We start from the raw sequence: 15,039 nt of genomic DNA, 5'->3' as shown, positions 1-15,039 counted from the left end.
ATTAACATAGTGATATATAAAGCAAATCGAATGCACTAATCAAGTAAAAATAGGATGGTCCATTGGTGTAGCTAGGGTATAAGATTTGGCAACATCAATAGTGGACCTATCATAAACGTATCAAATTATAAGAAAATATTACAAAATGTATCATCACTCGTTTATGATTCAAGTATATCTTATCACATTGTCAGGTTGTATTCTTTACTCTCTACTTCAAATATTTTGATTCAAAATTATTAACAAAACCTTACTTCACACAGCTAAGCTTATGATAGAAAGGACAACAGTTTCTCTAAGCGGTCCTAAAAGGATTACCAATAATTACTGTATAAGACACTGACAACGTATACTGATAACAGCCATTCAGACACCTTAGTAGTGTGTCATTCTCGCTCGACTAATTTGATTAGCTTGTTAGTTGTTATTGGGATGGAGGCTAACCCTTATGGGAGGTAGTAGTAGAAGAGAGATATGGAAAAATCTTTTAGTGGTCCTTTAGAGAGGGATGGTACTTGATAGAATTTGATGACATTAAGTGACCCTTATGGTTAATATAGGGTCATCAATCAAAGAAAGGAAGTGACCAAAAATAGGACCATGATTTTCATCAAAAATATGGACAAGCAAGTTTGTGATTTACACCCAAATTTTAAGGTGACATCTCAACCAAGCTTGCACAAAGCCACAAAACACAGCTTTGTTACAGCTATTGGTGGTCACTACTTTGCTTCCCAATTCTATTACGGTCCGAAATTTTCCGACCATACTCTATACCGATTTCAAGTTGGTATATAATGGACCCACCTTTTTTTGAGACTTTTCTTTTGACAAAATTTTACTCCTCTTTGGTTTTACAAAATTGGTCTGGAAATTGGCCGATGTTTGGTACTAATCATTTTTTATGAACAATCAGCAGACATTATTTTTTACTATTCTCCTGTGAAAATGCTACTGTACTAAAAAAAAGTTTATGTTAAAATAACGAATGATGATGATGATGATGATGCATGTAAAATGTAAATACAAGTGCAGGTTGTAGGACTCCAGTATCACATATACAAATATTATTAGGGCTTATAGAAGAGTTATAATGTGCGTGTTTAAAGGTTTCGATGTAATATGCATACGCTTATAAGATAAAAAAAAAATGCTTCAATAAAGTTTAATAAATTTACACTCTTATTGTCAGTTTTAATAAAATAAAGTGTTTAAGATAAAATGTGCTAAGGTCTTTTGTTCTTTTCTTATATTCAATTTTAATAAGATAAGGGCGATAGTTTATTTTATTTACCTTATATTGATAAAATAAGGGTGATAGTTTATTTACCTTACACTGCACTATTACTATTAAAACCCCTTACAATCACATCATTAACTGTATTACCTTAGTACTCGTAATACATTACTCTCATTCCAAATATATATGACCGAATTAAATAAAGACCGTGCTACATTAATCACTACAGTACGTCCTAAGGGCTTGTTGACCATAGTTAGTCTTAATAGGGCTACAATGGGTGTCAAAATTGACACGTAACATAAGTTTTATCGCCACGTCATAATACAGAAAATGTGGATGAACCCAAAACAAATATACTATCCAATATGATTGGCACGTGTATTTCACCAAGTGAAGCTAAGAACAATTCGCCAAAATGTGCTTTCGTGAATTGTGAATATGTCAGAAGAAGATAAAAGGATCAACTTTTTTTATTTGAACAAGATAATAAAGTTTTCTTTTTTGGCTAGTACTTAGCCGAAAGATCGACAAAAAAATTCTAGGGCAATTTCTACAGTTTCTAGCAAGATACTTTGCTTATTCACAAACGCTTACTAAATGCTAGTTGCTACTTCAAACTTTTCTTTCTCCATTCTTATCTTTTATCCTAAACAAAATTCTTTTGCTGTCTTATTATTAGTTTAGCCCTTGTAGCCTTGTAGGGATTGAATAGTTTATGTTTTATTAATATATAAAAAAAGTTGTAAGAGCAGGATAAAGTAAAATTAGTATACACTACTGCTATAATAATCTTACTTAGCTTGTTCGATCAAAGTTGTGTTTGTAGCCTATAGGTAACTATAATTAAAAGCCTCTTATGTGTAACCGAACATCATTCAATAAATTTATACATAGATGAATTCACTCACAAATTTATATTAAGCATGAAACAATTTTGTTTTAAACGTCTTTTGTTCATTTATGTGCACAATGTTTTTTTTCTAAACTTACCACCTTATTATCATAGGAGTACCTGTTTTATTTCTCTCTATCTCTTTTCTCGGTATGTGGCCTTCTAAAACACTTAACATTTTTATGTGCTGCTATAATAAACAAATCGTGTATGTGATTTTTGAGGACATAGACCGATATTCTATCAAACAACAATGTGAGTATCAGATTATTTTAGTGAAATACTACTATGACCTACTATGAATAGTTGAATACCCAATAGGCCAATACTCATTACTTTGATTCTTCAAAACTATGGAATACGTTCATATACATACATATCATTTTTGTAGTTCAATTTATATTCTCAATATGTGAGTACTATTTCGTACTTCCTCGGTTTTTTAATAGATGCACATTCATTTTTTCACTATATATAATAAATGTGGGGTTTACATGATATAATACACTTTAAAATGAGATGAATGAATATTAGGAGTGTAATTTGGTGGACCATATGCTTTAAATAAGAGAAATAATATAGTTTTTCCCTAAAATAACTTTTCATTTATACTATGTTGCAAGTATTGTGACATTTTCATTTTAGAAAAGTGTTACAAGTATTAAAAAATAGAGCAAGTATTAACTTACCATAAAAAGTTGTGTTTTTTAATTAGTTCTTTTTAATTCATTGTACGAGTATGATTTTTCTCATGTCGAGGAAACTTGAATAAAACTCCAAAGTAAGAGTCAATAAAAAACGTTATGAAGAGAACTAAAACACATAAAGATTCTTTCATGCATGCAAAAACAACTTTAATTTGTTATATAGTAGTACCCCATATTAGAAGTTAATTTTAAATTTGAAGTGATTTGTACGTATATTGTGACCAAATTAAAAGAAGGGTGGAATGTCTTCTCAAAAAGAAAAAAAAGTAAAATATTGGGTAACTTGCATCACGTGGATACCAGTTACTTGTCAGTTGTCACTACTACACTTGAACACACATACTCATTGGACCTACCTTTTTATTTTAGTGTAAAATGTAAGACTTTCCTTTTTCTTAACTCAATCTACAAGACTACAAGTATTATTCCTCCCCAAAATAGAATACACTTGCACTAGTAAACGTTAATACGAGTACGTTATATACTAGTAGCACAAATTTTCATATATGTTTGATCATACCATGTGGTCAGATTATCTTTTTTTGTTAATAGAGATTACTTATTCTAAACAAGGTTATTTATTAGGAGGTTACTCGATTAGGGGTAACTTAATCAGGGTTCACTCAATTAAGAGTTAATTAATCGGACAAAGATTACCTATTAATTAAGTATTTAGTGTGTGTCAGTCAGTCACATAATGTGCCCAGCTACACAAAAAAATTGCTAATTGATCGAGTAATCCCATAATAATTTAAGTAACTCTAGGCACACCATGAAACTAGCCACAAAAAAAATGCACTACACACTAGTATATCTATTATATAGTAACAAAACATAAGTTAGGTGTGTGAGTACTGAATTACTGACTACTACTGAGTGAGTGAGTAATGTAAAAAGTCAAAATTTTATGAGATTATGAAATGAAAGGAGGAATATTAAGTAAAATAAAATAATTTAAGTATAGTAATACTCAGTACGGGCCTGTTCTGATTGGCTGAAATGGACTGAACTGAACTTATTGGAGCTGGATTGAATTTATCTTATTAAAGCTGAACTGAACTAAATATTTTTATGAGAGAAGGAAATTAAGAACTGAAATGAAGTGAACTGAACTGAACTGAACTTATTAGAGCTGAACTGAACTGAATTAAACTGAACTGAAAATAAGTTGAAAAGAACAGACCCTACATATTAGAAAGTTGGGGGCCTAAGTATATTTGAAATAAAAATTTTAACTTCGTTTCATCACTTCAATTGTACTCATAACTAAGTCATTATTCTAATAGTTAGTAGCAACAAGCAACATTATGGTTAAGTTACATGGCCTGACCTCTTACCTCTCAAAAGAGTTTGTGTTGTCTCCTAAAGTCCTAACTTTCTTCATATCTTGATTTGTACAGTTAGTTTCATTCATAACATTGGAGTATTTATTACATAACGGTGGCAATTATTTTGTGATGAGCTTCTTCAATAACTTCAGTCACATCTAGAACGAGTCTTTAAATGCCTTTACAAGAATGCCGACACTTATTTATTTTCAATCAAAACAAGAATAGGATCAATATGGTATAACAAATGTACGAACTATTAGTCCTATTACTCATATGAGACCCATAGATTAATAATAACATTTATAGGGTTTTATATGTCGGACTTGTATTAGTTTAGCCTTGTGCAAACATAAAGAGAAATAGAAGTATTACATGATACATACGACGACATCCGAGTTTAATAAATTATAAAGGAAATATACTACAATACCAAATTGGAATGTACTCCACAAGCTTCGTATTGGTCACATTTTCACTATTTAGCAAGAAAATATAATACTGGTAAACGTATATTAGATCTGTCCAAATATACAAAGTTTTAGTACTATATTGTTAGTTTTAAAATAATTTTTATTAACTTAATAGATAATTAAACATATTATTAACACTTATATTTTTTAATTAACTAACGTGACATTCAAAGTGAAATAATTAATTGAATCACAAAAAAATTACAAAGGGAGTTGAACATAGGACCACACAAAAAGCCCCAAAGGTTCTAGCAAATTCAAGATTTGCGTTGACCTTACACTAGATCTCGTCATACAACACGTACGAAATTTCTTCACAAACTTGCTAATTTAAACGTCTAATTTCAAACATTAGATGACTCGTATAGTCCTAATCAGTAATTAGGCATATAAATGGAAGACTACGGCATTGACGATCTATTACCGTTAATGGAAAATTCAAAATATTCCTACTCATTATTTTAAGTTGTATGTAGTGTACTAGTATTAACCAAATTGCACGTTCATTATATATGTCAACTAGCTCTAATTTCTAACCATAAGAAGTTGAAGAAGACTGAAAAAAAGGCTGCTATATTACATTCTTACTATACACTAGTATACCTTTTAGGCTTTAGCCCATGTTATTAGAAGTTTCTTTTGTCCATTTTCTAGTTTTTTCCCGCGTATTTTGTTTTTGGTGTGGTTTATGGTAGACAATTTAGACATAGTCATACTTTGATACTTGACACAAGTGTTGTTCTCCCAAATTTTAACTTCACTTATAACTTCTAGCCCCATTTGTACGTACATTGGCACAAAAGTGTTATAAAATTGTATTTTTGCCATAAGAAGTTATCATTTCGTTTAAATGTGAGAAATATGCAGGAAAAGATGTAGTCGAAGAATAGAAAACCTAATATGGAAGACTTAAGTTGACTTTCCTATGTTTTTTAATGCTTCTTATTCCAAATCAATTTTAATTTTCTAACCAACAGTTTGTTTTTGAATAGTTGTATCATTTTCTATGCATGCACTCAATATTCTCATTTTAGTCAAAATGTTATGACAAGTAACTAATAAAGTATTGACCAATTTTGTCCAATAATAAAATAGTACTAATGGCATTGTGATGAATGTCTCAATAGCAATTAGCAAGCATCCACCGTTAGGGTTGTGTTAGTTATAGTACAACTTATGTTAGACATAACATAATTATACAAGTGTAGTTGACCTTTTCTTTCCTTTGATAATTGGTTGAACTTTTGTTAGATGGCCTACTTGAAGCCCAAATACATACAATAAATATGTTCCTTAACTCTATTCACCATTATAAGAAATATAACAATTAAACCACTAAAGCGCGAATATAACAGTCAAATTGTTATCTACGTCGGGCCTGTTCTCATACGTTTATTTTCAGTTCAGTTCAGTTCAGTTCAGTTCAACTCCTAATTTCCTTCTCTTATAGAATATTCATTTTAGTTAAGTTTAGTTCAACTCAGTTCAGTTTAGTTCAATTCAGTTCAGTTCAGTTTAGTTCAATTTAGTTCAGTTCAACTGATTTCACTCTATTAGAACAGGCCCGTAATATTTTATCAGTAGCTTAAATTTCGTGTACATGTACTATGGTTTTTGCCGCCAAAGGCCCATAACTATTAATGAACTCTCCAAACTGTTGAAAATTCACAACACTTGGTCCACGAGAAAAATGTTACATTGACTTGGTAAAATCTTAACGACAGGAGAAATTGAATCAAAGTGATGTTAGAGTCGGTGATATATAGCTCATTGACAGATATTATAGTTATAATGGGTAATTATAACTAATCTTAATACAGTAATCGAATCGGGCCTCCATTTTTTGACATCTTATTCATCTTTATGGGGCCCAATCTTAGTTACACACTTGATACTTGTTTTAATTTTAATTTATTTATTTGAGTCACTGTTGTTTTTATTCATAAAATATACTTTCTCTCGTCACTTTACATTTGTCGATGCAATATTTGATCATTAATATATTTAATTATATTTAAATAAAAATAAATAAATGTTTTGATGAATCATGAGATGTCATTTCATATTTTTTTTCTTACAGAAATCACAAAACACAGCCACAAGAATTTGTGTAAATAGTATAAAATTTCAAATGATGCAGTTAAATAAAACCAAAGAAGTATTTATAATAAGATCATTAATAACAATAGTATTTGATTTTCACACCGCCCATTAAAACTCATGCTTGAGTGATCCCCACTATTTTTATTAAAAAAAAAAAAAAAAAAAAAAAAAAACTATGAAACAATGTTATCCTATTGCATATTTTTAAATTAAGAATTTTTGTAATGTATTTAGTTGAAGAGATAATCTAAAGTAGTATGACCTGTGTTTCTTATTTCAAATACGAAGTATTAAAAATATATATTTGCATGATCTGTGTTCCTATAACCATACTAGATATAATTAAAATCGCGTACAAGTACATAATATTATACTCGGACGTTCATTTATCCAAACAAAATGATATTTAATGATTTAAAATAACAAACAACTAGTATTTCTTTTTTCCTTTAATAGTAAGAATAAGGAGGAAGTCCATTTAAGGGAGAAATTATTAAGAAAAAATCCTTCTACAATAAAATTAATAAGATACATCCCTTGACCTCACACCGAAAAATCATGTTATGACATGGAAAAACTGCGTGATATACAATTTACCCCTTGTATAAAAAAAATACTTGCACAGTATAGTTCAACATCAATATTAGGATTCCTGTTTTTTTTTTAAAAAAAATTTATTTTTTATTATTATTTTAAAAATGGTCCAATCTTAGAAATACTAGAATACAAAAAAAATAGTAAATTCAAAAGGTAGAGCACAAATACTACCCCCGTTATATATAAAGACCGTGCCAGCCTTTCCCCCCTAACTCCAAACAAGAAACAGCCTCTTCTCTCATTTTCTCTCTCACATATTCTCTTTCTTTCTCTCTCTCTCTTAATTTTTCTCTCTCCTAAAAATATTCTGTTCCCAAAAATGTGCAAGCAGGCAGGCTCAGATGATGGATTTATCTCCAGCAAATGCAACTCAAACCAATCACCAACAAATTACCCAATTACAATATCAACCAATGATGACCCTATGGCCAGCTTGCATGCCCCATTGCTACCCAATTCTCCAACACCCAAAATATCCTCCCTTTTACATTCACCACAAGATCATCATACTACTACACTACTTATCTATAACCACCCAACTTCTCCTCCTCCTCCTCCTCTTACTACTACGAATAATGATAGTTATAATGATACGGATATTGATCATAAGTCGCGTATCAGCTCAATTTCAAGTTCGGGTTGTGTTTCCTCCTTACGCGAGGCTAAGTTACTAGGTGATGTCGCGTTACCAATGATACTTACCGGTTTGTTACTATACTCACGCTCAATGATATCAATGTTGTTTCTAGGCCGACTAGGCGAGCTTGCCTTGGCAGGCGGCTCGCTAGCGATAGGGTTTGCTAATATTACTGGCTACTCTGTTTTATCCGGGTTGGCTATGGGTATGGAACCAATATGTGGTCAGGCATTTGGTGCTAAAAAACATTCTCTCCTTGGCCTTACTCTTCAAAGGACTATTATCCTTTTACTACTTATCTCTCTCCCTATCTCCTTCTTGTGGCTCAACATGGAGAAACTTCTCTTCTTATGCCGCCAAGACCAAGGAATCGCGGTCCAAGCCCAAGCATACTTAATCTACACCTTACCTGACCTTTTGGCTCAGTCCATTCTACACCCGCTAAGAATCTACCTTAGGACTCAGTCCATCACCTTACCTCTCACCTTCACCGCGGCCTTAGCCATCGCGCTACATCTTCCTCTTAACTGGCTCTTGGTGGTCAAGCTTAAGCTAGGGATCAAAGGGGTGGCTTTGGCTGGCGTCTTGACTAACTATAATATGATACTTTTTCTAATGATGTATGTTTTCTTTTCGAAATCTTGTAAGAAAGGTTGGGCTCCTATTAGTAAGGAGTGTTTAAAAGGGTACACAAGGCTACTTCAGCTGGCTATCCCTAGCTGCATTTCCGTCTGCCTCGAGTGGTGGTGGTACGAGATCATGATCCTCCTCTGCGGCCTCCTTGTCAACCCTAAGGCCACCGTCGCGTCGATGGGGATCCTCATCCAAACCACCTCCCTCATCTACATCTTCCCTTCCTCCTTGAGCGTCAGTGTCTCCACCCGGGTCGGCAACGAGCTTGGTGCGGGCCGGCCCATGCGGGCCAAACGGGCCGCCGTAACGGGCCTGTTCTTCAGCTTCATACTTGGGTTTTCAGCCCTTTTCTTCACCTTCATGGTGAGGGAGAAATGGGGCGGGATGTTCACCAAAGACGGAGACATTATCAAGCTAACCTCATTGGTTTTGCCAATAATTGGGCTTTGTGAGCTCGGAAACTGCCCGCAGACAACGGGCTGCGGGGTTTTACGTGGGACGGCCCGGCCCAAAGTTGGTGCCAATATTAACTTAGGATGCTTTTACTTGGTGGGTATGCCGGTGGCGGTATGGCTCGGGTTCTTCGCCGGGTTCGACTTCGAAGGGATGTGGCTCGGGTTATTAGCTGCCCAAGGGTCTTGTGTGATCACAATGATGTTGGTATTGAGTAGAACAGATTGGGAAAATGAGGCTCAAAGAGCTAAGGATCTTACTGATCATGCTTCTCCTCCTCTTCTTGTTCAAGAAGAAGATAAACATACTCATAAATACGATCAAGATCAATCTTTACTTGTTTAATTAATTAATTTTTTTTAATTTTAGTTTGGCGGGTGAAATTTTGTGTAATTAATTAACAGGGGAAATAGGTTCTATTTTTTTCATGTGTTATTGAAAAGATGAATGAGGAAATAGTAAATTTGAAAAAAAGGCAACTTTTTTTGGTGAGTTGGAGGGAAAGTAGTAAATTTGGAAAAGTATATTCTTTGGAAAAAATATTAACTATAAATCAAAAGTTTACTGAAAGTTATTATAATCATTCTTTTTTGAGTGAAAACAGAACAAACAGGGGGCTGAAATTCGACTGGATTATTCCTGAATTTGATTGTTCCTAGTACCAAAATTAAAACATGATACTTGCCGCAGCAATTTTCGACTAGTATTAACATCAAATCAAGCAACCAATCAAGTCCGTGCTTAGATAATATTGATTAATCGGTATAATGATAGTGTAATTTGAATTAATAACATCACCGTTATATTTTAAACAGCTTAATACTTTTTCTATTCGAAATTAATTTTATAATATTCGATGACAAAAATATCTTAGTAGCAGTGAACAAAAAATAAGACAAAAGAAATCTTATAAAAATAAAAGGATCACAAAAAGTGCAGATATCATGATGATAGCGTGGTAAATCGTTGCAGGTACGTAATAATCTTGTAATAGTCATGTTATAATCATGTACGTCAATTAGTGGAGCTTAGCTACTTAATGAGAGATGACAAAGAAATTCAAAGCCCACAAATGAAATACGTAGTAGTAGTAGTAAGAAGAAGGAAAGTGTCAAAATTAAACACTTGTTAAACACGGTAAAGTTTTACAAGTTGTAATAACTTCATGCGCGCAAATTCGGCAAGATTTCATGCCGTACGGTAATCAAATAGCTGTAGTAGTAGTAGTAAAAAGTTGGTGACATAGTTATAAAAATCTAAGTAAAATTCATTAAGCGAAGGTAGAAGTATACAAATTAAAGTTAATTACTTTATTAAAAATCTAATTATATGTCATGATGATGTAAAAGGAGCGTTTAGGTGAGGCATGTGGATGTGGGTCGTACTTGGTGAGTTGTGCTCGTGGGTTTCAACATCACAACTAAACCGAGTACATAAAAATGTATTGAAACTTCGCAGCAGAAACTTGATTTTTGGTGAGATGTTTCCAAAATTCCAATTCATTTCATAGGTGTATGTTTCACTTACTTATTGGATGAAAATATTATAAGAGGGCTCTACATTTGGAATGTAATCCAGGCCTTTTGATTTTGACTGCTTCATATAAAAGTGTCATTGTATGTTTTTGCATTTCTACGTCAATGTTGAGTTGATGACAATCTTTACGGTACTCATCGATTTTGTTTTTGTCATTCATACCGCTATTATTACTAGAGGTACGAAATTGATGCTAACCATTGATCGGAGAAGATTTGTTGGTATGGTTTGTTTTATTTTATTTAGGAGTGTTATATGTAATTTGAAATTCTGTAATACTTCGGTTATTTCATCATTTTTTTAAAAATCAACAATAAATACATTTGTGTTTTAGGGTGAGACCATGAGAACATAATTTAATTTTTTTTGTATTTGTTCCAATTTACTTAATAATGTAGAATTAATATTTAATACGAGTAAATTTTATACATAATAATTCAAATACATTTAGACTTTTTGATCGATCCCCACATACATTCCATTTGGATTTTACTTGTTGGTATGTAATTTGTAGAATTTGCCAATTTTGCATTCAATTATGGGTTTATGTTTATGGTTGATAATGTTGACTTCAAGTCACCTTTTCTTGTCTTATTATTAATTAAGTTTGACTCAAATTTGAGTTTTGATTCTCTTTAGATTATCACCAAATCGATTTTGAGAGTCTCGCAACTAGATTTGCCTTATTATCACCCATGCTCATTATTTTCATTAAAGATCAAACAAAAAATAATTAATGGATCCCGTGAATTCAAGCTTTTTCCACAAGCAACTTTTTTGAAGTCAACCTAAAATAATTAACGAGTCATCACAACTCATAATAATCGGGTAATTCCCAGTTTCTCTTCTTGAGAAATAAGGAGCATTTCTCATGGGGGTAATTTGGTCTATTTTTGTTGGGATATGAGGGTATAACTGACATTTTCGTATGACTGCATATTTTCATTGACAAAAGCCGTTAAGTTTTAGTTTTGACGGAATGTTAAGTGTTTTAATTTGTAATTTTTACCCCCTTTATAGTTATCCCCTTGAGAGTTACCTACTCCTTATCAGAGGTCCATCTCTGTTCGCAAAGGTGGACAGCCCAAAGCGGTGCCGTTTGCGGCGGTGATGCAGACTTCGTATGTAGGAGCTTCAACGGAGGAGGGAAAAAGCTCACAAGTGTCTAACACCTATCCATAAGGGGTTAAACATACCCTTACTTTCAATATTTTCTTTAGGGATTTTCGTTAAATTCCGGCGGCAAATCCGCCATTCAATGGAGAAATTCGAGCTTTGGCGGCGAAGCTTCAATGGAGGACGGTCACCCTTACCCTTAGGGTTGACCATGCCATAAATTTTACCCTTTCTTATAGGGGCTTTAATTTGATTTTGGCGGCGATGATGGTGGTTGTCGTCGGTACGGTGTTGGTGTTTGTTGTCGCCCTTGTCAGTGGAGGTGAAAGACGAAAGAGGAAGGTGATGGTATTGTGGGTGGAGGGGAAAGACGAACTTCAGATCTGGAATAATCCGACGACACGACCAACACAACAATTTCGTTGGACTTCTCTGACTGATCCTCCAATCAGATTTGTTGGTTCGCTCCGATGACATTGAGAAATAACCTTGAATATGAATGATGAATAACAATAATTTTGACAAACTGTTGAACAAACGCTGTTAACTTCACTGTCTAATGTTGCCTACACTGGTCCACCTCACCAGATCAGTGGAACCCACAACCAGCAAATGTTCAGATTAATATACTATTTGTTTACAATTCCCAAAGCGTTTTTATTACACAATTGCCACTAGAGAAACACTTCTTGTTTCTCAAGAAGAGCAACTGGGGCGCCCCCATAATAACCACTCTCAATAACATATAAATTCTAATACGATAAATAATCGAAACAAAATTGCTCCATAATTCTCTTAAACAGATAAATCGGTCATAACCTGACCTACTCCATATCATCATATATTATCCGATAAGAGTGTGACACATAATTTAAGATAAGTAGATAACTACGTAGTATTATTTAAATAAGGCACGAGGTCAATGAGTGATGAATCCATATTGTGTTTATAACATACAATCGAAATCTACTAGTATAGTTACATTTAGTAAGGCATGCTTAGCTAAGACATGCGTGCGTGAAGCATATCATGAACCTACTACCATTACCCCATTGCCGAAAAGCAGCCGTCCAGAAAATATATATGGGGACTGGGGAGTTAGTTAGTTAATTAGTTTGACCGGTAGGAATCTTATAAAGCAGTGTGAAAAATGTCCTGTTTCATACACTACATTTTTTAACTTTACCAATTTGTAAGATTTGACGACGTGCGGTACAATTGTTGAATGCCCTGACGACCATTGTCTACCGCACGAATGCATAATGAAATACTGCTTATATTTTACAATTATTATTATTTTCTTAAAATAACCATATCTGTTTTTGTGTAAATAAAACATCACGTAATTTTTTAATAAATATGAGAGAGGTAATAAAGTTACGGTGTATGAGATAACAATTCTAGTATTATGATTATCTATCTAAGCTACCTACTGTAGATTGATGAGGAGTTTAATTAATTAATCAAATTTATATTGTGTATTAAATTCGAGTAGAAAATTGTACTCTATATATACACTACCAAGTATGTTTTTGCAACGGTTATTTTGACAGCTTATATCTATTTAATTAGATGGAGGATTGCATGACAAGAGTGAGAATTTAGTACCATCAAGTCTTGAAGTGGAGAAAATGTTGAGGGAGAGCTTTCATGGCCGGAGTGAATTGAGAGTTAATAGTGTTAAATTAGTCAATATGAAAGGGTAGATTAAAACATGAGGTAGAGAGGATTATTAGATAAAGTTACAATCAACGATAGGAAAAGCCACGTGCTAATGTCATCGTTTATTTTTCATGGTTTAGGTTTTATCAATTTGAAATTATTTGTCACATTATTCTAAAGTATATTTTTTAACATATTAATGCAACTATCAAATTTAAATGGATGTAGTACAGGCGTGCAGTTGGCACGTACTATATATGTCTTAAATGTGTATAATGTTTATACATAATACGTGTTTAAACTTGAATTGATTTGTGAAATGAAATGTGTGACAACTATTTAAAAGTGACTCAAAATTGTATGCATTTTTTGTTGGTCCATATATAGTACACATATATAGTACTGACAAAGAAAATTTTAGCTTGTTTTCTTGTGTGTATTTGCTATCTGATTTGAGCATGGTTTTGTTTGTAATAGAGTCATGCAAGAAAAAACGTTTCAGCATGAGAATTTCACGTACACTAGAAATCAAAATGTACTGTTACCAAGTAATCTTATACGTAGTACATACGTTAGCTGCACTGATTAAGATATCGAAGGAGATCCTCTCAATAATACATTAATATACCTAAATGCATGGTCAACCTCACAAGAAGTACATAGTACTATATTGGCATACATAATTCATTAGCCTTAATTAGTGGGAAATAGATTATAAAATTTAGTTTAATTTCATATATTGACCATAGATGCATAATTAAATACCATATTGTTTGTATGAGTTGTATCTATGACTGACTAAGAATAGAATTTACATAGAACATTAAGTGTATATTCTCTATCAATAACAAAATTATCTAGTGATTAGCCCTTAGTTAAAGGCAGAAGCGGTCATATAATAGTTATACATAGGCAATTGATGAAATTTTAAATAGATGTAAAACACTAAATTAAAATCGATATAAAATCTACTAGTAATAGCTATATGTAAAAAAAAAAAATAAAAAAAAAAATAAAATAAAAAATCACATGCATTAAATTTTCAAGATATCCTAACAGTGGACATTCTAGTGAAGTAATTAGCCTGAAAACAAATCCTATAAAATCTTTCAATATAATAAATAAATAAATAGTGTATGTGGTAGTATAATGCAACCCTATATTCCCGTTAATAAATAAAATAATGACAATGTAACCTTATATTGAGCTTAAAAGATGTGTTTACCACCGTATACTGTATCCTTGGAAGCATGAGAAAGCCAAAAAAATATGGGAATGTTGCGGATCGTAAGTAATTATTACTCCAATCACACGGCTAGAATCACCCATAATCTAATAATCAAGAGATGCTTAGCTTAATTAAAACTAATCTTTCTTAATCTTTGCGATGATTTTAAAGATTCCTAGGTGATTAACTTTTATGAGTTGCGTCAGTTTATTTTAAACAATTAGAGTATTAGAGTATACTCCATAATTTATTTATTTTTGGTCTCAAATCACAATGTAGAGCCACTTCAATTAACTCTTTAATCATCTTGGTTGAAGATTCCTAGATTTAGTTCATATGATTGGCTCCTAGAATAGAATAGTTAGAAGATTCCTTTGTCAATCAAAGGGGCATATCAAATAGTACGAACTACTATATATGCTATATATTGT

At 32.6% G+C, this 15,039-nt stretch overlaps 1 protein-coding gene across 1 annotated transcript; it reads left to right on the top strand.

Annotated features, from left to right (window-relative positions):
• Nucleotides 1–7,229: 7,229 nt before the first annotated feature.
• On the top strand, nt 7,230–9,763 carry LOC110729712 (protein DETOXIFICATION 49-like). Its single transcript, XM_021909485.1, has one exon. It carries the CDS (start codon nt 7,663–7,665, stop codon nt 9,409–9,411), a length of 1,749 nt encoding a protein of 582 aa, XP_021765177.1. The 5' UTR covers nt 7,230–7,662; the 3' UTR covers nt 9,412–9,763.
• The last annotated feature ends 5,276 nt before the right edge of the window (nt 9,764–15,039 follow it).

This window comes from Chenopodium quinoa, unplaced genomic scaffold, assembly GCF_001683475.1.
Source record: "Chenopodium quinoa cultivar QQ74 unplaced genomic scaffold, ASM168347v1, whole genome shotgun sequence".
NCBI classification, from domain to species: Eukaryota; Viridiplantae; Streptophyta; class Magnoliopsida; order Caryophyllales; family Amaranthaceae; genus Chenopodium; species Chenopodium quinoa.
This window is presented reverse-complemented; position numbering and strand designations above follow the sequence as displayed.

Bases quoted from the DNA above. Each gene is read 5' to 3' on its own strand.
- LOC110729712 (XM_021909485.1), top strand. From the start codon at position 7,663: ATGTGCAAGCAGGCAGGCTCAGATGATGGATTTATCTCCAGCAAATGC.